Source organism: Myxine glutinosa, chromosome 9 (assembly GCF_964187855.1).
Source record: "Myxine glutinosa chromosome 9, kmMyxGlut1.1, whole genome shotgun sequence".
Taxonomy (NCBI): Eukaryota; Metazoa; Chordata; class Myxini; order Myxiniformes; family Myxinidae; genus Myxine; species Myxine glutinosa.
In genome coordinates, this window is record NC_136269.1 from 43432146 (window position 1) to 43457853 (window position 25708).

At 42.9% G+C, this 25708-nt stretch overlaps 1 protein-coding gene across 3 annotated transcripts in view; it reads right to left on the reverse strand.

Annotated features, from left to right (window-relative positions):
- Positions 1-13540: 13540 nt before the first annotated feature.
- The window catches only part of LOC137414837 (dnaJ homolog subfamily A member 2), an 83687-nt gene continuing 71519 nt past the window's right edge, over positions 13541-25708 (reverse strand). For all 3 annotated transcript variants that reach the window (XM_068100368.2, XM_068100369.2, XM_068100371.2), the window contains one exon: positions 13541-15242. In XM_068100368.2, coding sequence (XP_067956469.1) covers positions 15042-15242 — 201 coding nt within the window. In that variant the 3' untranslated portion in view covers positions 13541-15041. The remainder of the gene's footprint in view (positions 15243-25708) is intronic.

The following is a 25708-nucleotide window of genomic DNA, read 5'->3' on the forward strand; positions in this document are numbered from 1 at the left end:
AGGCTCTCTGAGAATGGTCAGAGAGATGTCCACTTTAACTATGACACACATCTATTTATAAAAGAATTGAGTAAAACCAGTGGAGATATTTCAGCCATTCCTAACACAAACCAGAAATACATCTCATTCACAAAAACAATTCATACATCTCCAATCACTCACATTTGATTTATTGATGCATTCAAATTTATGTGAAGTCCTTTGTCTGATGTAGCATCAAATCTTAAAAAGTTTCCTAATCTTAAATCACATTTTTCAAATCTAGAAGAGATTGAACTCATCACAAAAGGGAATATATCCTTGTGACTATATGGATTCATTTGATAGGTTTAATGAAACACGGCTTCCTTTTAAAGAGAGCTTTCATAATCGATTGAATAAAACAGATCGAAGTGATAAAGATTATACACAAGCACAAAGTGTTTGGAAAAAGTTTAATATAAAGAACCTTGGAGAATACCACGATTTGTATCTTAAGACTGATGTTCTTTTGTTCGCTGATGTATTTGAAACTTTTAGAAGAGTTTGTCACAATAAACATTCTTATGATTTGGACCTTGCTCATTATTATACAGCACCAGGATTAGCTTGGAGTGCTATGTTGAAAATGACAAAACAGGATTTGGAATTAATTGGTGATGTCATGTTGTTGATGATAGAGAAGGCTAAAAGAGGAGGAATATCTCAAGTATGTTCAAAGAGTTATGCCAAAGCAAATAAAAATATCTTCCTGGTTGTGATGCTTCCTAAAAGATAGTTCTTACTTGATGCATTATGATGCCAACAATCTTTATGGATGGGCTATGTCTCAATCTCTACCTTCTGGAAAACTTTATATGGGTTAAAGAAAAACATTATGAAAGAGTTTTACAAAACATCGTTATCTCTTCTCAAAAGGAATTAGAGTGTTCGACAAAGCAGAAGTTGGGTATTATTTGGAGGTTGATTTAAAATATCCAGAAGAACTCCAAAACAAACACAAAGCAGAAGTTGGGTATTATTTGGAGGTCGATTTAAAATATCCAGAAGAACTCCAAAACAAACAAACTCCCTATGCCCCTGATCAATAAAAACCGAGAAAAGAATGGCTCAGCGGTTATCAAAAATCATTTTTACCCTCGCCAGAGGAGAAGGTATTGCATTTGAGTCCGTTTGTTACTTGGCAAAAAAAAAGGAAAATTTTTTTTTGCAAGTATGTTGCTCACTAGTGCAGGCCCATATGTCATAACAATATTGTTTGTGTTTTTTGTTTGTTAAAATTGATTTAGCAATGGATTCTGCTTCAGAATATTATAGAGATGTAAAAAAAATAGGGTTCCATTTTTTCTTTTACGTCTAATAGGTAGTAATTCGAAGAAATCCAAGATGGCCGCCATAAAATTTGGAAAATACACTTTTGTGCATATCTTTGTATCTAGATATCATATAAACATGAATAATATGTCCTTTTATATGTTTTCAGACCCAAGGAAGCCATTTCTGCCATTGTTTTTACAGAAAAATGCAAGGAAAATAAAATAGTGGACATATACCAGCCAAAGTGGGGTCGGCCGGCATGAAATCGGTTAATTAAGTTTCCACCATCTAGTTAAGGTCTGGTTTTGACTGTGTTGACGAAATGTGAATCTGAATAGTAGTATCTATCTTTGCAGGACCGACGACAGTTCAAGAGTGTCTAGAAAATTACACCTACCTTCAAGATGAGTGACTCACCACCCAGGAAGATTGAGAAGTCAGTAGATTTCGGACTTTGTTTTGTATGCCAAATGGCCATAGGGCAAACAGACTATACAACCTTTGTAACGAAACCAAAACTCTCCTCTGTCGAGAAACTGATGGCAGGTGCTGAGGAACAGTACACGTATGGTGAAACAAAGTTTGCATCATTGAATAGACGTTTGCAATATTCCTCTGCTGAAGAATTGCTCGCAAAAGGTCTCCGCTACCATAAAGCTTGTTACAAAGATGTTACCAATAAGATGCACATTGATCGAGCAAAGGCTAGGTTTGAGAAAGGAACAACATCAGGCAGTGCCGCAGAAATCCGACTGAAAAAGAGAGGACGACCAAGTTCTAGTGATCTAGGGGAAAGCACGTCAACATCCAGAAGGTGTTCCCGAGAACAGACATTTGACGCGCTCAGATGTGTCATATGCCAGGAAGACAGAGGAAGTGAACTACACAATGTGTCAACAAAGAACATGGGACTCCAGATCAGAAACATTGGCCAAGAAACAAGTAATGACAATCTGAAAGTGAGACTGAACAGTGTCATAAGTTCGCCTGACCCATTGCAAGCAATGGCTGAGGACATGAAATATCATTTACCATGTGTAGTTAAGGCCAAACGTGCTATAGTTAAGACGGAAAAACAAACAGAAACAACCAATGTTAACTTTGGTCAGGTGTTATCAGACCTTGAACTCATTGAAATTGTTGAAACTGCGTTGAATGATACTACTGAAAATGCTGTGCTGAATATGAATGAAATTCATGTAACCTATGTCAATTTACTTAAGGAGCACGACTTTCCGGTCTCAGACAACCATAGTTATAAGCCATACCTGAAACAATTGATCCTAGACAACATTGCCGATGTTCATTTCAGCCGGCCCTCAAACAAAACAAAGCCAGAGCAGATTCTTTCCACAAAGCTCAAAGACCACATGATATCAAGCACAATTACAGCAGACAGCATCAAAGACGATTTTAAAGTACTTTTGCGAGCTGCGAAAATATTGAGGAAAGACATCGCATCTTCCCCAGCATGGAAATTTAATCGAACCTTTGCTGATTACAAGCCACCCCCGATGCTCAACATCTTCTGCAAGCATGCAGTCATGGGAACAAGGAAAGTAGGAAATAGCAACAGGGAGGACTCCATTGGTGTGAGTGCATCATTGTTGGCGCAGCACTTTGTCGGTGCTTATAAATCTGACCGACAGGTATCGTACGAACCAAGAAGCGAGGATGGATCATTCAAACAACGATTTGAAACTCCATTGAGTGTGGGCTTAGCTCTTGACATACACAAAAACACACGATCCAAGGTGCTTGTAGAGAAACTTGCACATCTGGACCTCGCCATCTCCTACAAAAAGGTCATGGAGATTGAGACCAGCATTGCCAACTCCGTACTGAAGCAAATGGAGTCCACCGGAGGCATCTGTCTACCACCATGGTTGGTTCAGGACACGTTCGTCTGGTTTGCCATGGACAACATCGATTTTCTAGAGTCAACTCCTTGCGGGATGAATACCCTTCATGGTACAGCAATTGCGATCTACCAGCCTGTATCACCGGAGAAATCACCCATGATACCACCAATTGAACTTGACCGGTCATCAAAAGCTCAAACGATACATGATGCAGTTGGCTGTAAAACGTTGACCTGCAAGAAGCCAGCACCCGAGAAGAGAAAGAGCGACTGCAAGCTGCTCACATCAAAACCCGAGACAGACAAGAACAAGAAAACCGATATGACCTGGATGATTGGATGCCTGAACTTCGAGGAAGAAGGAGAAGTTGACGTCAAACTCACAGCTCCGGGGACGTGGGGAGCCTTCAATTCCTTGCTATCTTCGTCCAGTGAGAAGACCAATGTTGCTCTCGTTCCTCCGTTGATAAGGTCGCCTCCTACAGACTATGATACACTGTACACGGGTCTGATGAGAGCTCACAACATCACAACTCGTGTTATGGGGAGTGAGGCAATCACAGTCATGACTCTCGATTTGCAGCTATACGACCTGGCGATGAAGCTGTGGGTGGAACGCGAGGCCATCAGGAAGCAATTCCTCTTCCGACCTGGTGAGCTACATGTTGTGTTTTGGGCCTTAGCTGCATTAGGAAAATACGTGGAAGGGAGTGGAATTGATCAGGCATGGGTCGAGGCTGGACTTTTCTCGCCAACCACAGTGAGCCAAATACTAAATGGGAGGCACTTGTATCGAGCTCTGGAGGCACACATGGTAACACTGATCGCTTTGTACAACCTGTACTTCCAGAGATTCCTGGCAATGGAACCTGAAGAAAGGGCCTATCTGAACGAGTCATCTGTTCGTCTGGGAGAGGCATATCAGAGAGACATCAGCGGGAGCATGGAGCCAGAGAAGAATCTATGCGACATTCTCAAAAAAACATTGGCCATGATGGAGTCCAGAGATATGACCAAAAAACTGGAACAATTTGAGGTCAGCACAAACAAGATACAGCGCTTCATCCTGAACTACATGAAACAGTTTGAGACTATCCTTCTGTTCATTAGAAGTACAAGACAACGTGATCTGCTGCTGCATATGGAGAGCATCGAGTCTCTCACGAAGTACTTCTTCGCTCACGATCATCTAAACTATGCTCGGTTGCTCCCTCTCTACATTTCAACAATGCAGGAGACTGAAAAGCAGCACCCAGAACTGTGGAGGGAATTCATGAAAGGGAACTTCTGTGTGACAAAAGGATTGGCAGGCTTCACATCAATAGCCCCAGACCATGGCATTGAGCAAGAAAACCGTACACTGAAGGTGATTGGAGGAATCGTAGGGATAACTCAAAATGAGAAGGCGCTTGACAAGTTCTTCCTCATTGCACCTGAGCTGTCAAAGTCACTGCACGAGTTTGCGGAGGGATATGGTCTTGGTGAAAACCAGAGCAGAAAACAACACCACGAAATCACGGGGGGAAAGCTTTCCCGGGTGATGAGCCATGCCTCCAAGCTTTCTAGGGTGTTCCGTGAACATGGCGATCCATTTATGGAAGAGGAAGTAGACGAGGTCTACAACCTGCTCACCAAAGAAGTCATGAATGAAAAAGTGTCCAGCGACATCTTAGAGCGCGACGAGATCGGACAACAGATGTTCCAGCAATTTGCCACAGATCGTTTAGCTGAGGGAAAACTTTCTGTGTGGGACAAAATGACGAAAAGAAAACTTCGAACATTCAAGAGTTCGAATGCCACAACAGAAGTGAGATCGGGCGACAAGCTGATCAAAGTCAAAGAAGAGCGAGGATTGTTGCAGAGGTTCATCGTTATCTCACGGAGCCGACCAGAGCTCGACCTGAAAGAATGTATTGGCACCTATGAATTTGGCATCGTTCCATGTTCTTTATTTGCATCTGATGGATCCCTCTTGTTGGCATACGACAAGGCAAAAATCCTTCGTCAACTTGAGCATCTGGCTGAGCCTGAAGAGCAGGATGTACATGATCCACCAGGAGAACCTATTTCGACAGAAATCAATGAGCATCAAGACGCGGGAATTGCCGCTTTGAATGATGCAGCAGCACACGCTGGGGAAGAAACTAATGACCCATCAACTGACTATGAAATCTCAAGCCAAAATTTGCAGGAACCCTCTCAGATCAGCCAAAACCCAGACACAACCACAAGATCAGGAGTGATCAATGAAAACGAGACTACTTCTCGCCATAGAGTGATAATCATTGATGGCATGGCTCTTGTTAACGGGATCTCCAAAACAGAACAAATGATTACATGCAGTGACTTTGCTCAATCGTTCATTGAACGCCTCGAAAATATTGCCGTGCATTATGATGACGTGAGGTTGGTATTCGACCGATACATCGATAACTCACTGAAAGACAAAATGCGCCTAAAGAGGACAAAGGGGAAATCAACATACTATCACGTCAGGGATAGTACATCGATCCAGAAGATTTCACTCAAAGATTTCCTTTCCAATGTGAAGACCAAGGCAGAGCTTACAGAGTACTTGGCTGTGAAGTGTCTATCTTACAGCAAGGCTCATCCAAACAAGTTGAAGAAGTTCATGGTGACATCAGGAACTAAGACCACGGGCAACACTGAAGTTCCAGACAGTCTACTCACGCACAGCCAAGAAGAGGCCGATACACTCTTAATTCTGCATGCTCTCACAGTCGACAAAGATGCAGAAGTTATCATTGATTCGCCAGATACCGATATCTTCCTCCTACTGATTCAGAGATTTCACGATCTACCACCTGCTACGAGGTTTCTCACTGGGAAGGGAAAGTTGAGGAGGAGCATTGCAGTCCAACCTATTCATGGCATGCTAGGAGAGAAACGTGCGTCTGCAATACTTGGATTCCACGCATTCACGGGAAGTGACATGTCTGGAAGGTTCGCTGGCAGGAGCAAGGACTGGTGCTTTAAGGTCTTCATGACATGTGACAACAAGATATGGGAGGCTCTGGAGTCTTTGGGACAAACTGATCCGTCACCAGAAGTGTGTTCCCAGCTGGAACGCTTCGTCTGTCTGCTGTACAAGTCTAAAGTTCACACGAAAGTAAACGAGCTTCGCTGGTTCTTATTCTCCAACCGTGCTGCTGAGGGAGAGAGTCTTCCACCTACCACTGGTTCGCTAAAGTTACACGTTCAGCGAGCACATTATATCGCAATGATATGGAGAAAGGCAGCAGAAAGCCATCCGTCCCTTCCATCACCTGTCGAGTATGGTTGGCAGTTACTTTCGGATGATGGGGTTTATGCCCCAAGTCGATGCCTGAATCCTCCAGCCCCAGAAGCAATAATGAATCTCGTGAACTGTGGGTGCAAGAAAGGGTGTATGGGAAGATGTAGCTGTCGCAATAACAATATTCCTTGTACTGAAGTTTGTGGGTGTGTGGGTTACAGTTGTAACAACAAAGCAAACATCAATGAACCGCGTGTGATAGATATGGATGAGGATGAATGAGGCATTCGTTTATGTGATCGTTTATGTTCATTCATCGTTTATGTTTAGGTGTGTGTGTATGTGTGTGCGTGTGTGTGTGTGTGTGTGTGTGTGTGTGTGTGTGTGTGTGTGCGTGTGCGTGTGTGTGTATTCAAAATAAATGTTATCAGTGAAGATTGTTTATTGAATCGATTCTAATTGGGAAATTATACGGTCCGATTTCACGACGGCCGTCTCCATTTTGGCTGGTATATTGCCCACTATTTTAATTTCCTTGCATTTTTCTGTAAAAACAATGGCAGATATGGCTTCCTTGGGTCTGAAAACATATAAAAGGACATATTATTCATGTTTATATGATATCTAGATACAAAGATATGCACAAAAGTGTATTTTCCAAATTTTATGGCGGCCATCTTGGATTTCTTCGAATTACTACCTATTAGACGTAAAAGAAAAAATGGAACCCTATTTTTTTTACATCTCTATAATATTCTGAAGCAGAATCCATTGCTAAATCAATTTTAACAAACAAAAAACACGAAATTACTAATCGCCCTAGACTACACTGCAGTTTGTGTGTTTGTGTTTGTGTTTGTCTGTCTGTCCACTCACTTACACTTGCCTACAGGTCACAATTTTAAACCGATCTTCACGAAACTACACCAAATGGTAGAGTTCGTGGTCCGCCAAAATCCTATATATTTTTGGGGTCAAAAGGTCAACATAGGCCAAAGGTCAACCACTTTTTCAAATTTCTAAAATCCTCAATTTTCATCCGATTAACATGAAATTTGAATAAGATATACATATCGGCTAACTGAATTCAACCACCAACTATTTTTGAGATCAGCGTGGGCCAAAAGGTCAACGTAGGCCAAACGCCAAGCACTTTTTTTTTTCCAAAAAACATCAATTTTCATCCGATTGACTTAACAGTTGAATAGGATTTACATATCGGCTTACTGAATTCAACCACAAACTATTTTTGAGATCAGCGTAGGCCAAAAGGTCAATGTAGGCCAAAGGTCAACCACTTTTTTTAATTTCTAGAATCCTCAATTTTCTTCCGATTCACTTGAAATTTGAATGGGATTTACATATCAGCAAACTGAATTCAACCACCAACTATTTTTGAGATCAGCATAGGCCAAAAGGTCAACATAGGCCAAAGGTCAACAACAATTTCAAATACCTAAAATCCTCAATTTTCATCCGATTCACTTGAAATTTGAATGGGATTTACATATCAGTTAACTGAATTCAACCAACAACTATTTTTGAGATCAGCATAGGCCAAAAAGTCATAATAGGTGAAAGGTAAACCACTTTTTTCAAATTTCTAAATGCCTCAATTTTCATCCGATTGACTTGAAATTTGAATTGGATTTTCATGTCAGCTAACTGAATTCAACCACCAATTATATAAGAGGTCAAAAGGATGCTCTACTGAGTGCCATTCTGCTTTGTTCTCTTTTGCCAAGTGTCGCTCTATGAGTGATTTTTCATTTGTTTGTCTGTTTGTCCGCACAGAATCTATATAATAATAGCGTAAGGACTCGACTTTGTTATCCCTTTTACGCCGCACCCAGTGACCCGATGCCCACGGCACTAATGGATTTACGATCTACGAACCGCGCTCTTTGTTTATCACGTACAGCCATACTCGAAAAATCTGAATTAGCTGATGTTGGGGCCCAAAAGCATCCGATTAACTGCCGATACGACGCCATCTTACGACGCCATCGTATTGGCGTCTGCTGGGCGAAGGCGAAGCAAACCATCCGCTGATTGGACAGGCGAAGGCGAAAGCAAGCCGTCCACCGAGTGGACAATCCAGAGCATGCATTTGTGCCGGTGTGGGCGATCGTTGTTCATATACGCACTCTTCATTCTCATCTTTCTTCCTAACTCTTACTCGGACAAGCAAATCCCCTATGCCATCCATAATGGTACACTCTATCCATACACCACATCCTCCATTCCGTGGATGTTCCACGGGTTTCGGCTAGTCTATATAATAATAGCGTAAGGACTCAACTTTGTTATCCCTTTTACGCCCCACCCAGTGACCCGATGTCCACGGCACGAATGGATTTACAATCTACGAACCGCGCTCTTTGTTTATCACGTACAGCCATACTCGAAAAATCTGAATTAGCCGACGTTGGGGCCCAAAAGCATCCGATTAACTGCCGATACGACGCCATCTTACGACGCCATCGTATTGGCGTCTGCTGGGCGAAGGCGAAGCAAGCCGTCCGCTGATTGGACAGGCGAAGGCGAAAGCAAGCCGTCCACCGAGTGGACAATCCAGAGCATGCATTTGTGCCGGTGTCAGCGATCGTTGTTCATATACGCACTCTTCATTCTCATCTTTCTTCCTAACTCTTACTCGGACAAGCAAATCCCCTATGCCATCCATAATGGTACACTCTATCCCATACACCACATCCTCCCTACCGTGGATGTTCCACGGGTTTCGGCTAGTAAATATGATTTTCTCTGCAACCGTTGGTCCGATTGACAGGAAATTTTCACCATAGGTGCAACTCCACCTGTATAATTTTTTAAATGATAATTATGACATCATAGGTCACGTAGTTCGACCGCCATCTTGGAAAAATCGAAAAATTTTGCACCTCTATATCTCCGAAAGTGCTGAATAGAAAAAATTGAGACGTGGCTCATTGTAAAGAACTCTCCATGGGGAATAAAATACGTTTCTGATGTCATGGGTGCCTCCATTATGATGTCATAATTCGACAAGTACAAAACTTCATCCGATCAAGATGAAATTTATTGAGCATAATCTAGGAATAAATTAGTTTATGGAAAAAAATGATGACGTCATCGGTCATGTGGTTCGGCTGCCATATTTGTTTCAACACAAAAGCCTTAAAAACCACTGAAAATACATCCTGGCGAGGGTTTGCAATCTCAGATTGCTCTTTTTCTTGTTTACTAATGGAAAGCCTACAGAGAAACTTTATACTTACTACATTATATGATAAAGAAAATTATATTGTACATCAAAGGAATTTGAGACAATATTTGGCTGCTGGTTTGAGAGTAAAGAAGATTCATAGAGTTATACAGGTTAGACAAAGTCATTGGTTGAAAACATGTCTTGATTTTAATACAAAGAAGAACAGAGGCAAAGACAAATTTTGAGAAGGACTTTTATAAATTGATGAATAATGCTGTGTTTGAAAAGACAATAGAGAATGTTAGAAACAGACAAAATATAAGACTTGCTACATCTTGGAAGCAAGCATCTAAATTAATTAATAGACCCAGTTTTCAAAGAGTAGAGGTGTTTGAGAGTTTTTGTGCTTTCCATTTGGTTAAAGAAAGTATTGAAATGGATAAACCTATTCATATAGGAACATCAATTATTGACATCAAAATTATTAATGTATGATTACTTTTACAATAATTTGAAGAGGAGATATGTGGATGATATTAATCTACTATATATGGATACAGACAGCTTTATAGTGAAAATCAATACAGAGGATATTTATAAAGATATGTCTCAAGATATTGATACATTTGATACAAGCCATTATAAATCAGATAAACTATTCTCTACAAAGAATAAAAAGGCTTTTGGAAAGTTTAAAGATGAATTGGGTGGAAAGATAATGAGTGAATTTGTGGGATTGAGAGCAAAGGCTTATACTTATAAATATATTGATAATATTGAAAAGCCTGGTGTTGGCTTAGCGCCTAGGGTGCCAGCTTAGGATCCTAGGATCCTGGGTTCGAATCCCGGTCGATCGCTGAATTAACGCCAGGGGGGTTGACTCAGCCTGTCATCCTTCCGAGGTCGGCTAATTGAGTACCAGTTCACTGGTAATTCCCTGTTTGTCGTAAAAGGCGACAAACAGGGTTGGCGGCAGGAAGGGCATCCGGCCGTAAAACATTGCTTCAAAAAGGGGACCAACAAACAACAACAACCACGGTGCCCGAAAAAGGCCAACCCCCGCTTTGTGGGGAAAAATGGCCTCTAAAGGTTTTTTTTTATTTATTGAAAAGAGTAATAAAAAGTTAAAGGGGGTAAAGAAAAATCAAAGAAACAATAAACTTTGAACATTATTACAACTGTTTAACCTTTAAGAAAGAAGAGTATAGAAAAATGAATACAATAAGAAGTTATAAACATCAATTATATACAGAGGAGGTAAAGAAGAAGACATTGGGGGTAAATTGGGGGTAAGGAGGAGGTGAATAAGAAGGCTTTCGATAAGAGGTTTTGTTTTAGACAATGGAATTGATAGTATGCCTTACGGATATAAGCATTAAGATAAGTGATAAGATAATATAAGTGTTAAGATTATTAAAGTGTTAAGATATACATAAGTGTTAAGATATTTAAAAGATAAGTAAAAGTGTTAAGATGTACATAAGAATTCATTTTAAAAAGGGATGGGGGGGGGGGGTGGGGGGGATTAACGGGGCTACCGCTGCCTTTTTTACTGGTATATAAATGATAGAACAAAGCAATAACCAAACCAAAGAGTGGAGAAAATCACAGCCTTGGTATAAAAATGGAAAACATCATGAATGTGAGAAATATCAAATAAGTCTTATTGAAGAAATAACTAAAACAAAATTAGATGAAACAAATAAGCAGATAAATTAAAATACAAATAAGTTAGAGGATGTAAAAAAAAAAAAACATCCTTGAATGGACAGAAGACTTTGATGGTTATCAAAAGTTTAATGGAAAAATAATTTACTACAATCAAAATGATATGTGGCTCAGGAGGTGCTCAGACAAGAGCAATAAGAGAGGTTTATCATTTCATCTCTGCCCAACAAAGATACTTAAACCAAGAAGCAAGTTCAAACATAGTATTTATCAATATTCTCGATGGTGATGAGTTCAATAAGAAAATTAAGTTATTCCATAAAATAGAACATAAACAATTATTTGTTCGCTCTCTGGACGAGTTCAAAGAAAATATGGGTGTTTTATGATCAACAAAGGGTTTGGGGTCTATTGAGGATTTAACCTTTGTTAATGACTTGGTGGGGAGGGAGAAATTTCCAGATGTTTGGGGGTTTTTGGGTGGGTGGTCTATAAGTTCCAACGCACTTTCCCCATTAACTCACATGTAAAATTAGGTGTGTCTGAGAACCAACATGTTCCGACGACTGTGGCATAATAGACACTGCACAACGGTGGTAAAACAGAGGTACATTCCAGAATTTTGTTTGATATGACCTTTAAAATCATTATTTTATTTCAATTGAGGTATATACTTTAACACTGCATGGGGTAACGTGTCCTATGAACTCTCTAGTTTCTTAAATATATGTTTAGTTAAGCATAACATACTCCATGTGAATAGATATGTGTTGCGTATGTAATAGATAAACGTCCGCCTTCCCTCGTGCTTTTCTAATCCCGTCCTTACGTCCCATTACATGTATTTTTCCCGCATCTTCTGTGTTCCATCCCCCTTTACGGATTTAACTCTTGCCGGTGCGAGTGAGATTTAACAAACCCAGACTTGGTTAATGCACGGCGTTTCTATTTGGGGCAAACAACGGATCATAGAGTGTTCACACCCCTCGGAAAAGTAACCAATCAGCTGAAGGACACGAGTGGATCAAGAAACATAAAAATTGCACGCATAGGTAGCCAATCGGGCTGAGGCACCTATGTCAATGTGCGATTCAAGAAGAAAGTAAGGCATGGTTATGTGCCCCAAGTTATTACCGGCAGCCTAAACAAATTAAAAATTCCTCTCTCCTTCAATAGAAAAGTACAGCCTGTCGGTTTGTGAAAATCTTGGGTCAACGACCCACACTGTGTCAACAATGCTGACGGCACAGCTATGCTGATGTAGGTTAGAGGAGAAATTTGGAATTTGTTCAGGGTGCCGGTGGTAGTTCCCAGACTTCACAGATACCGTGGGATTTTTTGAAACGACCATTCTTGTGATGGTACACACCTGCGGGACACCAGGATGATCGTTTATAGCTCGGCCGAGATTCGAACACAGGATCTATATGGCTCACAGATGGGTGTGCATACCTCTAGCCATTCATACCTCTGGGGGGAGGGAAGGGGTACACTGTATAAAACACTGACACTACTGCTGAACACCTGTTTTAAAGACCTGGAGGGAGGAGTGGGATTGAAGGGAGTGGGGGAGTTTGTTCCAGAGGCGGGAGAAAATGGGAATGAAAGAGTGAAGGTGAGCAGAGAGCCTAGATTTTGGCAGTGTAACAAGAAGAGGGTTGCAGGCAGATCTTGTGCGACCTGTAGGAATATTTGGGGGACAAAGCACAGACAGAGCTGGGGGAGCTAGGCCGGAGTGGAGTCGGTAGAGGACAGAAAGACCACCTACCTGCCTGCGGTGAGTGAGTGAAAGGCTCACAGAGTTAGCTTCTTCACGGGAGATTCCAATGATTCTGAAAGCTTTGGTTTCAACAGCGTTAAGCCGAGCTAGGTGTGAGGCAGGAGCACCAACCCAGAGGGGAGAGCAGTATTCCATTGAGCTGCGGAAGAAAGCCTTGTATGTTCTGAGGAGCTCAGGTGTGCCAAGGAAGGACTTCGCACGACGGAGGATGCCCAGTCGGCGACTGGCTTTGGAGGCCAGCTTTGAAATGTGGTTTTCCCAGGAAAGATAATGGCAGATAGTGAGACCCAAAAGCTTGAGTGACAGAACTTCTTTGAGAGGATTGTTGAGAAAGTAGATGGGAGGGTTGTCCAGACGGTCTTTACGGAGAGACAAAGTGAGAGTGTGAGATTTGTCAGAAGATTTCCTGTATCCAAAGTAAAGTAAAAGGTACATGAGTCTCAACAGAAAATGTAAAGATGTCTGCAAAAGCAAAAGCAAGAAAACCACTTTACTCTTCAAAAGTGGAAGCTTTATTGAATCAAATCACTCCAAAACAAGTGTCAAGTGATGAAGAAGGTAAGAGCAATTAATTGTTGGCATATCTAACAAAAGACTTACAAATGCATCCGAAAAGGCAGCACTGAACCAGGCAGTTACGTACAGATAAAAAAATCGATTTGCCCATATCAAAGGTCATTTCCCATTTTCATCCATCTCTCGAGTTAGGGACGGGCGTACAAGTACAAGTACTTTTGCTTCGCACCAAGAGGGAAATGTAAACGGACAAATCGTTAATATTCCATCACAACAATGCGGGAGGGGCGATGTGAAAATGCATACCCAATGCACACGTGGGAAGTACTCAAAATCGTGCCGTTACAAGTATTGTTTCTTGAATTCAGTTCGTGTTCATCCCTTGGTTTTGCAACGAAGCATCCTTTCAATCCAAGTAAAACGTTCCTTGGGGGTCCTGGAAATCACCGAGTCCTCGACAAAAAGTTAAAAAGAGTCTGGGGACAATCTAAATATCACAACCGCCTTCCTCGTAAATTATATATCCGCCCTCAGAACTCCCCTCCCCTTCTCGATTTTATTTTTCTCAACGTCAACCCAACCCTGTTCAAGCTATAAAGATCTCCAATTGCCCCCGGTGCAAACCAAAATCCGTACGGAAAAAAAATCCTAAACCATTTGTGAGTTTGAATTAGTTTAAATTTCAAATGCTGAAAATCCTGCACGGATTCCAAAAATAAAATTTAAATAAAAGAGGCTCATCGGTGGATAAAATCTTCAAAAATCAAACGTTTGACTCGTTAAAATAATATTCTCAAAACCGCATATCCACAAGAACTAGCAAATGGTATAAAAGTTTTGTCACCCAAAACGAGAACATATTCCACCACCCAAGTGCACCATTGCACGCAGGCAGCACCGTCCACGACCGCCGTGCACCTGCAACTGATGAGTGTTTCCAACTTCCGTGGAAGACAAAGCAAAACAGCACGGCTCCAGTGGAAGAGAGAGAGAGAGGGAAGGGTTGGGGGAGAGATTTTAAATTAAGAATGTGACAATTAACTTCGATGCATTTGCAAGCATTTCTTCTGCTCCCCCGAATTGATAAAGCGTAAAGTGCTTCAAACAGAGCACGACACTGTCATGTCGAGGCCAGTTTAGAGGCGATTCAGCAGTCACTTAATGGTAAAACCTTTCAACCACGTTCTCTTCAGCTGCTGTGGAACTAGACATGTCAACGCGTTGCAAGCATTTCTAATAAAAAAACAAAAATAATAATGAGGAAAAGAGACACGAAACAAGTGTCGTCTCAAAACGGCCAAATCGCTGTAGTTTAAGCAGGTACACGTCACAGGTCTTACGCCTCCTATAGTTCAAATTGCAGTTTAAAATCTGACAAAAGCCACGGGCAAGATTTTGCAGTTGGGGCAAGCTCCCACAGCAAGGCGAGCTGTGACGAGGATGGGTGGATTGCAAAGGTCACTTCAGAGCTGTGTTATTGCGCGTTGCATCCCAAGCCGTGCCGAGACGCCCGCTCTTCGTCATCGGAGCTGTCCCCGTGGTAGGCTTCACGTCTGCGGCCTTGCATGGAACAACCTTCGGCACTCAGGTCTTTCAAATCGACCTCCTCCACGCCCTCCTCGCTCGTGTCTGGAAGAGCGACGTGCGGCCTTGGAGGAAGCAGGCCCTCGAGTGTCTGGGGACAGAAAGACGAACAGTTTTAAACGGTTGTTATGGTGGAGGAGAAAGAATTTCAACACAATAGCTAGCAAGGAGTTAAAAAAAAAAAAGACGACTGATCACCTGTCTGGCAACCATCATGAGGTTCATGCCCTGTCCAACTTCCTGGTTGCTCTGAGCGAGTCAATTATTCATTATACTGGCACTTACCTCCTACTTTCAGTGTTCGGTTTGCTACGTGTAGGTGTGGGGTGTACGGCACATGCGTGTGCTTACGAGGGGTTTTGTCGAAACTCGTTCATTATTCTCACATCCCTGTTAACATGGTGGACACTGATAATGGTTTTGGTCCACATTTCATTCAATAACTGTTGCTGCATGAACAAACTCCGTTTTCCGACCTTTACACATTGGCGGCACGGATTGTGAAATTGCGGCTAACAGGGTTTTCTTTTGGTTTTGTTTTTTTTTTTGTTTTGTATACAAGGTCGAGGCTCGTGAAAGGGCCAACATTAATCACACAAAAAGTCAAACCGACACATAAAACACAAAACAAGGGGAGCGGTAGACAAGATGGGGAGAGAGGGGGAAGGACACAAACACAACATTTGAGAGCAAGGACATCGAGAGAACTGTGGGAGGGAGAGGGCTTAGGGGGAGGTGGGGGAGGTATAAAACATATGGACACTGCAAGGACTTCCAGGAAAGAAGTTGGAATTTCAAAAAGATTATGGCAGATAGTGAGACCCAGAAGCTTGAGTGACAGAACTTCTTGGAGAGGATTATTCAGAAAGTGGATGGGAGGGTTGTCCAGTCGGTCTTTTCGGAGAGACATCGTAAGAGTGTGAGATTTGTCAGGTTTGAAAGACATGTTCCACTTGTTTGCCCAGTCTGTGATTTTGTCCAGGTCTGCAGAGAGTGAGGAGGCTGCAGACTGCCGATCTGAGGGATGAGGAATGGAGCGACAGAGAGTAGAGTCATCAGCAAAGAGATAGAGAGGATTTTCAAGAGAGTCAGAGAGATCATTGATGAAGACCAGAAAAAGCACAGGGCCCAGAACACTGCCTTGAGGAACTCCAGCCTGAACAGGAAGAGGAGATGAGAGAAACCCATTCAGGGCCACACGTTGACTACGACTAGAGAGGAAGTCCGCCAGCCATGCGTGGAGATTTCCAGGGATACCAAAGGAGGAGGGTTTGGTGAGCAGAGCGGGATGCCAGACCGTATCGAAGGCACGTGATATGCCAAGGGAGACAGCTCTAATTTCCTGTTTGGCATTGAGGACCTCCATCCATTGTTGAGAAAGCAGAAGCAGCATGTCCAGAGTAGAGTGACCAGGTCTGAAACCAAATTGATGATCAGAGATCAAGCCATTGGAGAAGAGGAAAGATTTCATATCTGAAGCAATGATGGATTCCATGACTTTGCTGATAATTGGGAGAAGGCTGATTGGTCTGTAGTTGCGAGGATCTGTTTTTGCACCTTTTTTGTGCAAAGCGGTGATGTTGGCTGATTTCCAAGAAGATGACAGATGACCTTGAGCAAAAGAGAGGGTGAAGAGAACAGAGAGAGGGAGTGAAAGAGCGGAAGAACAGGATTTTAGGACCCGTGGGCTGATGCCGTCAGGTCCAGTTGCAGAATCAGAGTCGAGGGTTGACAGAAACTTTTCCACCTTGTCAGGAGGAAAGGACACGGAGTCCAGGAGCAGCTGGGTATGGTGGGTACAGAGAGGGATGGGTTTGGGACACAAGATTTAGAGGCAAACACAGAGTTGAGGCCTTCAGCTTTTTCACATGCGGAGTCAGCTGTGTAGCCGTTTGAGGTAAGGGAGGGGGTGGAGGGGGAACAAACACCAGAAACAGGTTTGACCAGACGCCACCAGGATTTGGAAGAGGGAGGCAGATAAGAGAGTTCGGTCTTGAGAACGGAGAGATATTGTTTCCTGGCTCTCCTGAGGGTGGACACACACTTGTTTCGGGCTTTGTGAAAGGAAATGAGATTTCCTTCCGTTGGATTTGCTTTCCAGGAGACGAAGGCAAGTTGTTTCTGGGCAACAGCCTCACCACAAGATTCCATGTACCATGGACGGCAGGAAGGGTATGACAACTGAAGACGAGATGGGATAAATCTGTGCATGAGAGAGAGCAATTTACTTTGGAAGAATTCTCAGGATGAGTTGATGTCAGAGGTGGTAGAGATGGGAGACCAGTCCAGATGATTGATGGCTGCTTGAAGACCGTGCCAGTTGGCCTGAGTGAAATGCCAGACTCGTCGACGCTGAGCAGGCTCCCTGAGAACGGTCAGAGAGATGTCCACTTTAACAAGCACATGATCAGATGAGCCGATTGGAGCAGAAGAAGAGCAGCAGACATTTTCAGGGAAGTTAGTCATAACCAAGTCCAGAAGAGAAGATGCTCCGTTGACTGAGATCCGGGTCAGGAAATTGACAGATTGTGTCAGTCCCAGTGAGTCGCAGAAGTCCTTTGCTGAGGAGTCGTGGCTGGTGAGAGGTACCCACACCCAGCCAACTGGCATGGTGACAATTGAAATCACCACATATGAGGAAGAGAGAGTTGGGATGAGTAGATAGAAGTTGGTCCATATTATCAGACAGCGAGATGTAGATGGAGTCATCACTGTTTGGTGGACGGTACAACACACATATGAACAAGAGGTGGGAGCGAAGGGGAAGCTGTAGCCAGAGGTTTTCCTGGGAGTGAGGTGGAGAGAGTGTAGTGCAGGGCGAGCGAGGAAGAGAGTTTTTGATAAAGATAGCAACCCCACATCCAGAACGAGGCTCAGGTCTATCATACCGGAGGAGGGAGTAACCCGGGAGAGATACTAAGGAATCAGAGACATCATGAAGGAGGAAAGTTTCTGTTAAGCAGATCACGTCTGGTTTGTCAGAAGCAACCTGTATGGAGGGATCAGTTAAGTTTGAACGAAGGCCCCGGATGTTTGAGGTCCATACCGTTAATGAAGAGGAAGGGGGAGCATTGGATACAGAACAGGGGGGAGGAGAGGTAGGGTAAGATGTGGAAGAGGTGGAAGAGGTAGGGAGAGCTGTTGAAGGTGTGTCAGAGATTTCAGAATAGTTCGGAGAAAGGGAAGGATGGGCGGACAAAAGGTTTGATGGTGATTGGGTGAGGCACAATGAAGTGTTATTTGAGGAGGGGGAATAGCAAGGCAGAAGGTTGGGGGAGATGGAGGTGAGAGTTGGAAGGGGGAAGAAGCGGGGAGGACGCTTTGAGGAGGAGGGGTGAGAGGGGAGAAATGGAGAAGAAATGAGGGTGGGGAGATTTGAAGGGGAAGGGCGAGGGGGGGTTTATGAGGGGAGAGGTTAGGGGGGAGTTTAGGAGGAAAGGGACAAGGGGAGGGATTTGAAAGGGATGGGATATGGGGGAGATTTGGAGGGGAGGGGTGAGGGGGAGTCTTGGAGGGGAGGGGTGTGGGGGGAGTTTAGGGGGAAAGGGGCAAAGGGGGAGATTTGAAAGGGATGGGTGATGGAGAGGATTTGGAGGGGAGGGGTGATTTTGGATTTTAGAAAGTATACGATTAATGGGAAACGAACATTTTTGCAAAATGAGTTTCTTGTGACCTTCGAGTCAAAAATACGTTTAAGGACGCTGGAGGGAGGATGGAGTGCAGGAGAGTTTAGGGAATGTAGAAAAGAGGCACTGTAAGAGATGGAATTTTTTTTTGGGATGAATAGATTTGGTGAGCAAGTCGAAAGCAACCTTTTAAAGAAGAAGAAGAAAAAGGTGTTATAATATACGACAAAATACAGAACTTGAGGGGAAAGTTTAAACATTTTAAAGTTTAACAGTGAAAACTATCTGGGGAAATGGGGGAGAAACACGTGGTCGAAGAACGAACGAACGAATAAGAACGAATAAACGAATAAGAACAACGAATAAGCACAGAGAAGGAAATGTTTTTTGGGGTTTTTTGGGGGGTTTTTTTTGAGTTGAGATTTTAAACAAGGAAGTAGGCTATGGGGTGAAAATACGGGAAAAACAGAGAACGAAAGTTATTGGAGCACAAACGACGGACCGCTGAGAAAAACAAAGCCTCAAGGTTGGACACTGAACAAGGCCTCAAAAGACACGACACGAATTAACACGATTTTCTATACAGGTATGAAAGATTTACACAGAGAATCTTCCTCGGGACACACTATATGTACACGCACCATAAAATAAATACAGTTATAACGAAAATACAAATGGGAACAATTACTTAACTTCGATTTCGATGGAGAGCATGGACAGCTGCCAATAAACGAAACCTCGCCGGCAAGACCGAAAGCGGAAAATTTTCAAGAGTTAGCTTCATCGCAGGAGATTCCAATGATTCTGAAAGCTTTGGTTTCAACAGCGTGAAACCGAGCTAAGTGTGAGGCAGGAGCACCGGCCCAGAGGGGGGGAACAGTATTCCATTGAGCTGCAGATGAAAGCCTTGTATGTTCTGAGGAGCTCAGGTGTGCCAAGGAAGGACTTCGCACGACGGAGGATGCCCAGTCGGCGACTGGCTTTGGAGGCCAGCTTGGAAATGTGGTTTTCCCAAGAAAGATCATGGCAGATAGTGAGACCCAAAAGCTTGAGCGACAGAACTTCTTGGAGAGGATTGTTGAGAAAGTGGATGGGAGGGTTTTCCAGTCGGTCTTTTCGGAGAGACATCGTAAGAGTGTGAGATTTGTCGGGATTGAAAGACATGTTCCACTTGTTTGACCAGTCTGATTTTGTCCAGGTCTGCAGAGAGTGTAGAGGCTGCAGACTGCCGATCTGAGGGATGAGGAATGGAGCGGCAGAGAGTGGAGTCATCAGCAAAGAGATAGAGAGGATTTTCCAGAGATCATTGATGAAGACCAGAAATAGCACAGGGCCCAGAACACTACCTTGGGGAACTCCAGCCAGAACAGGAAGGGGAGATGAGAGAAATCCATTCAGGGCCACATGTTGACTACGGCCAGATAGGAAGCCCGCAAGCCATGCGAGGAGATTTATATGGATACCATAGGAGGAGAGTTTGGTGAGCAGAGCTGGGTGCCAGAGTTGGTGGCAGGAAGGGTTGGCGGCAGGAAGGGCATCCAGCCATAAAACATTGCTCCAAAAAGGGGACCACGGTGCCGAAAAAAGGCCAACCCCTGCTCTGCGGGGAAAAATGGCCTCTAAAGGTGGTTCTTCTATTCATGAAAATGGTCAAGAACACCTTCTCGGTAGCCAATGGATAAAACAACACAGCACGTGGGATTTGAACCCGGAATCATAACCAATGTGCTCAGATTTCGGTGCCAAACAGGACAACCTGGGAAGACTTCATTTTCAAGCATACAGTACTAGAAAGCTTGGACAAGAGAATGTCTCTCGGCCCTCACAACCATGTTGTATCCACATCCTGCAAACTATAGCGTATTACAAATGAATCCAACCACCACTGGTATGCTTCCCCTGCCCCAAGATCCACCATACTATCCCCCTGCCCATTCTTCAGTAACAAGATGTTTTCCTACCCACCCACCGCAGGACAGCTCTGAGATTATTTTCTTCAAAATTAAACTGTATCCAACATACAACACTGCTCTGCCTTAGTGTATCGGCATATGAAATGCATGGAAAAGAAAAGTGCTGCACTTTATGCCAACGCCAAAGGTCCGACGGTCATGTTTGAAAATTAATTGTCGGGCCTTTTCTTCGAAAACTGGTGGGAAAAACGGGAAGGGGTCGGAGGGGTGGAGATGCTGTAAAACCACAACTACACATACACCCTGGTTTTCCTCCCTCCCTTCCTTCCTTCCTTCCTTCTGTAGCAACATATAAAATGGCTTACAAATAATCTATCATGCAGCTACAGTGCAGCCTTCGTCTAAGCATTCAATGACGCCCCTCTTCACCCCAGCCGCGACGACGAGTTTGTATCGCTATTCAGAAATAAAAATAGCTATGATTTAAATGCAGACACAAGAGTCCAACCTTCCCTCAACTTCTCTGATCTGTACCTTCCTCTTGAGCTTTCACCTCTGCCTGTGCACTCTTTCTCTTTTGCCCAACTTCTGCTCACCCAGCCAAGCACTATCTAACCCCCTACCCTCTCTCTGGTATATCATTAAAAATCGATGAATCAACTCATAGATCTGTCCCTTTAGATGGCTGCATCATCTCCAATATCATCTGACCAAGAGAAACCCGACTTCCAAAGGATATCCTATACTCACCCATCTCCCTTGCCGGTGTTGCACTGCACTGCAGCTTGTGCTGGTTGTTGAACCGCATTTAAATTTGGATGTTGCATTTAAATCCACAGTTATCAGCTCCCTTCCCTCTTACCCCTGATCCTCTCATACCTATGGAATATTTCTGGATCCATGTCTTTCTTTGTGCGTTGGTTCCCAAGCGTCCAAGCTGGACTCTAAAGCCAACTGACGACTAAGAATTGGCTGCATGCCTCCAGCTTATAATGGTGTAAAAGACCTTCATCTGAAGTGCCATGGAATTTGGCTCCTGGCTATCGACTGGTGTTGGGCTAGCGGCTAGGGTGCCGGCTTTGGATCCTAGGATCCTGGGTTCGAATCCCGGTCGATCGCTGAATTAACGCCAGGGGGGTTGACTCAGCCTGTCATCCTTCCGAGGTCGGCTAATTGAGTACCAGTTCACTGGTAATTCCCTGTTTGTCGTTAAAGGCGGCAAAAAGGGTTGGCGTCAGGAAGGGCATCCGGCCATAAAACATTGCTTCAAAAAGGGGACCAAAAAAAAAAAAACAACAACAACCACGGTTCCCGAAAAAGGCCAACCCCCGCTTTGCGGGGAAAAATGGCCTCTAAAGGTGGTTATTATATATTATTATACTATCGGCTCATGTTGCTGCTTCGTGTGTCGTGCCCTCCCTTGAGGCCGTGGAGTCGAAGGCCATGCGTATGTTCTGCAAAAGGCGGACGACTGAACCTCAGGGTTATTCATCGGCTCTTCTGGCCTTTCTCTACCCACCCTCTCACTTATCTACCCAATTCAGCAGGTTGCCATCATTCTACCAGGAACCTTAACATTGATGCAGGTTATCCATCTTATCGCTCAACTTCATTTCTTCATCCCCCTCTCTTGTCTGTGAAAGTCTGCCATAGTTTGTTGCCGTATGTTCTTCCCGCGAAGCTCACTGCTCCTCTCTCGCCGACCACCTTTACCGTGTCTTGATGGAAAAGACCAAGGTTCCAAATACATGTATTCATAACTTGACAAACTGCCATTCCTCATGATCTCTCCTGAACCTGCTGAGAGGGTTCACTTTTCCCCTGCAACTCTACTTGGCTGCACTGTGATGCCTCCATGTCGGTCCTCCCCAGTTGTTTCCTGCTACCCTACTCTCAGTTGATATTTTCTCTGTTATGTTCTTCTATGAGCCTCGAAAGCGAAATTAAAACAAACAAAAAATTATCACTTTTAGATTCACATTGTATTCTTTTCAGCAATGCAAATACTTGTGTTACGTATTCAAGTCGCAGATGATGAGTGCTAATAAGAAAAATGTTATTTTGACAGGCCCTAGCCAAATTGTAGTAAAACAAATTGTAAAATATTTTCATTTCCTTGATAAAAACAAAGATTTTTTTTTCCTCAATATGTTCTGAGGATTGTTGGAGACATGAAGGTAAACCTTGTAGAAAATTATGAAACTGTCCAGATATTTCATTCTGATTATACAAGGAAATATGATATGACGGCAAAGAAATCACAGGATTTAATGATTATATCTTTTACTAAAAGGAAGTGTGTGTATGCATATGTGTGTATGTGTGCATGTGTGTATCAGTTGTTTTTTTTCCTGATATCCCCACATGTGGGTGGGCCTCAGGAGATGGAATGGAGATCTACCAGGTCTCAAAATATCCACCTCAATTATCGTGTGTGTAAGTGTGTAAGTGTGTAAGTGTGTGTGTGTGTGTGTGTGTGTGTGTGTGTGTGTGTGTGTGTGTGTATATGCATGTGCGTGCATGTGTGTGTGCATGTGTGTGTATGTATGCATGCAAGTTGTTTTTGACTGCTATCCCCGCACGTGGGTGGGCCTCAGGAGATGGAATGGAGATCTACCAGGTCTCAAAATATCCACTTCCATTAATTTGTAGAAAGAAAAAAAAACACACACGATAATTAACGTGTGTGTGTGTGTGTGTGTGTGTGTGTCACACTTTATTCTAAAGGGTTCCTGCTGTCATACAGAAATAAAAACAGTGCCATTGGAAAGCCAATAATTGATTTGCTTAGAACAAAAGTTTCAAAGTTGTAAAACTTCGTCTGTTTAATCATAAAGATACCTTTTAGCAGGACTTGGATATTGACGCAGCTATTCCAACGGTACCATTATTATTATTATTATTACTAGGGCATGCCCGTACTATATCTATATCTAAAATTATATCCCCCCCCTCTATTTACATGAAATGGTTTGGTCCAAAGCGAACGGCTTGCGAGTGGTGACAATCCCCCCCCTCTATTTACATGCAATGGTTTGGTCCAAAGCGAACGGCTTCCGGAGTTTGGTAAAGAAATCGCCATCGCGTGCACAAACGCGCAGGAAAGCGAATGAATCGCAAATTCGTTTTTATTAGTTGTAAAACATAGTTTAACGCCAACATAGTTTGCAAACGTGAAATAAATGAATACGCTCTCAAATGTGCCATCCGAGGCAGAGTGTGTCCGCCACGTTCGGCACACGCGATCGTTCGCTGCTCTCTGATTGGTTGAATCGTTTTTTGGACATAGCTCGGTAAGTAATTGTCCGATTAATATGAAACCTTGAAAAGGCACATCCTCGGGTCCCCAGCAATATACCTGGCAAGTTAAAAGTATATCGGACCCGTGGTTGTCGAGAAACAGCGGTCACAGACAAACGTACAGACAGACAGAGATTACTGGAATTATAGATAGATTATTATTCAACAGCATTATTATTATTATTCAACAGCAGGAACCATCAAAAATAAAGCTTGACGGACATGGAAGGAGCACACAAAATTATATATAGTTATACTTCTCAAAGCAAGAGAAGAATATATAAAAGTACATGAAAGGAACACAAACAACAACCTACAATAACAGTCACAACGACAACAACTAGATCAGTGGTTCTTAACTTTTTTAAAGGCGCCGAACCCTAACGAAACCCACCGAACACTCGCGGAACACCTCAAATTTGACAAAAAATTAAGAATTGCTTCTTAATGCGTTTTCTGTTCTTCTTTTCGGGAGGTGATCTGGGAAATGCGTGGTTTTGTTTTGGCAAGGGCCACCCTCAATGGGATGGGAATACAATTACAAATAACATTTCCATTCGTTCGTAACATACATAGCAAAATAATAATAATATTAATAATAAGCGTAATTACACATAGATTCAAAATTGATACAAAACTCAAAAAAAAAAAAAAAAAATTGCAATGTGTTTCAGAGGACCTCCGCCGAACCCCTGAGACTGGCTCACTGAACCCCTGGGGTTCGATCAAACCCAGGTTAAGAACCACGGAACGAGAGCGAAGTCAATGGCACGCCATCGCAAATCCCCACTTAAAGCAGCACTGAAGGATAGCAAAAAGTTCCACCAGGAATGACCTAATATCAAATTTTGAGTTCAAATTTTTCCCTCCCCCGTTTTGACTCCCATCACCCCAAATCCCCACCCTTTGGGACATGAACTGGGGGTTGAATCCCCAAAAAAAAAATTGTAAAATATTTTATGCATCCCCAATGTTGATTGCTTATACAGTTTCATTTTAAAAAGTGCCCGTAATTGCATTTTTCGGTATTTGACCCTTTGACCCCACCCCAGGGGGCAGAGCCAAATTGACTGCTTTTGCACATTCATGCCATGTGGTGACGGTACCAAGTTTGGTAAATTTCAACCCAATAGGAGGAGATAGCCGGACAGACAGACAGAGACAGGCAAACAGAGCTGATTACAATATGCTCCCGTTTTTTTTTTTTTTTTTTTAACATGGGGATCATAACAACCTGTTATAAAAGATCCTTTTTTGAGTGTTTCACTTCATTTTACATCTTCATTGAGATTCACAGATGGACATGCAATATGTTTGTTAAGTCCAACATGCTGTCTTTTGATTTAACCAGTCAGCGAAAAAAAGGGTCTTGTATGCTTGTACACAAAATGTATGTTGCCAAGCTTTTCAAAAACAATCCCTTATCCTCCTCGACCAAAACTATAACGACACTCTTCAACGCCACGACGTCGACTAACATGCCTCCACTGACATTATTACATCATTACAATACTTGTGCCAAGTTTGACTTAAATCTATTCTGCTGTTCTCAAGTTATCACATTTTTACCTGACATGGCCTATGACCTATTGACCCCAAAATTTAACCAGTACATGTTTACTTCGTCATACATACCTGTACCAAGTTTTAATTTAAATTCCTTCAGCTGTTCACAAGTTATCACATTTTTACCTGACATGACCTCTGACCTTTGATCT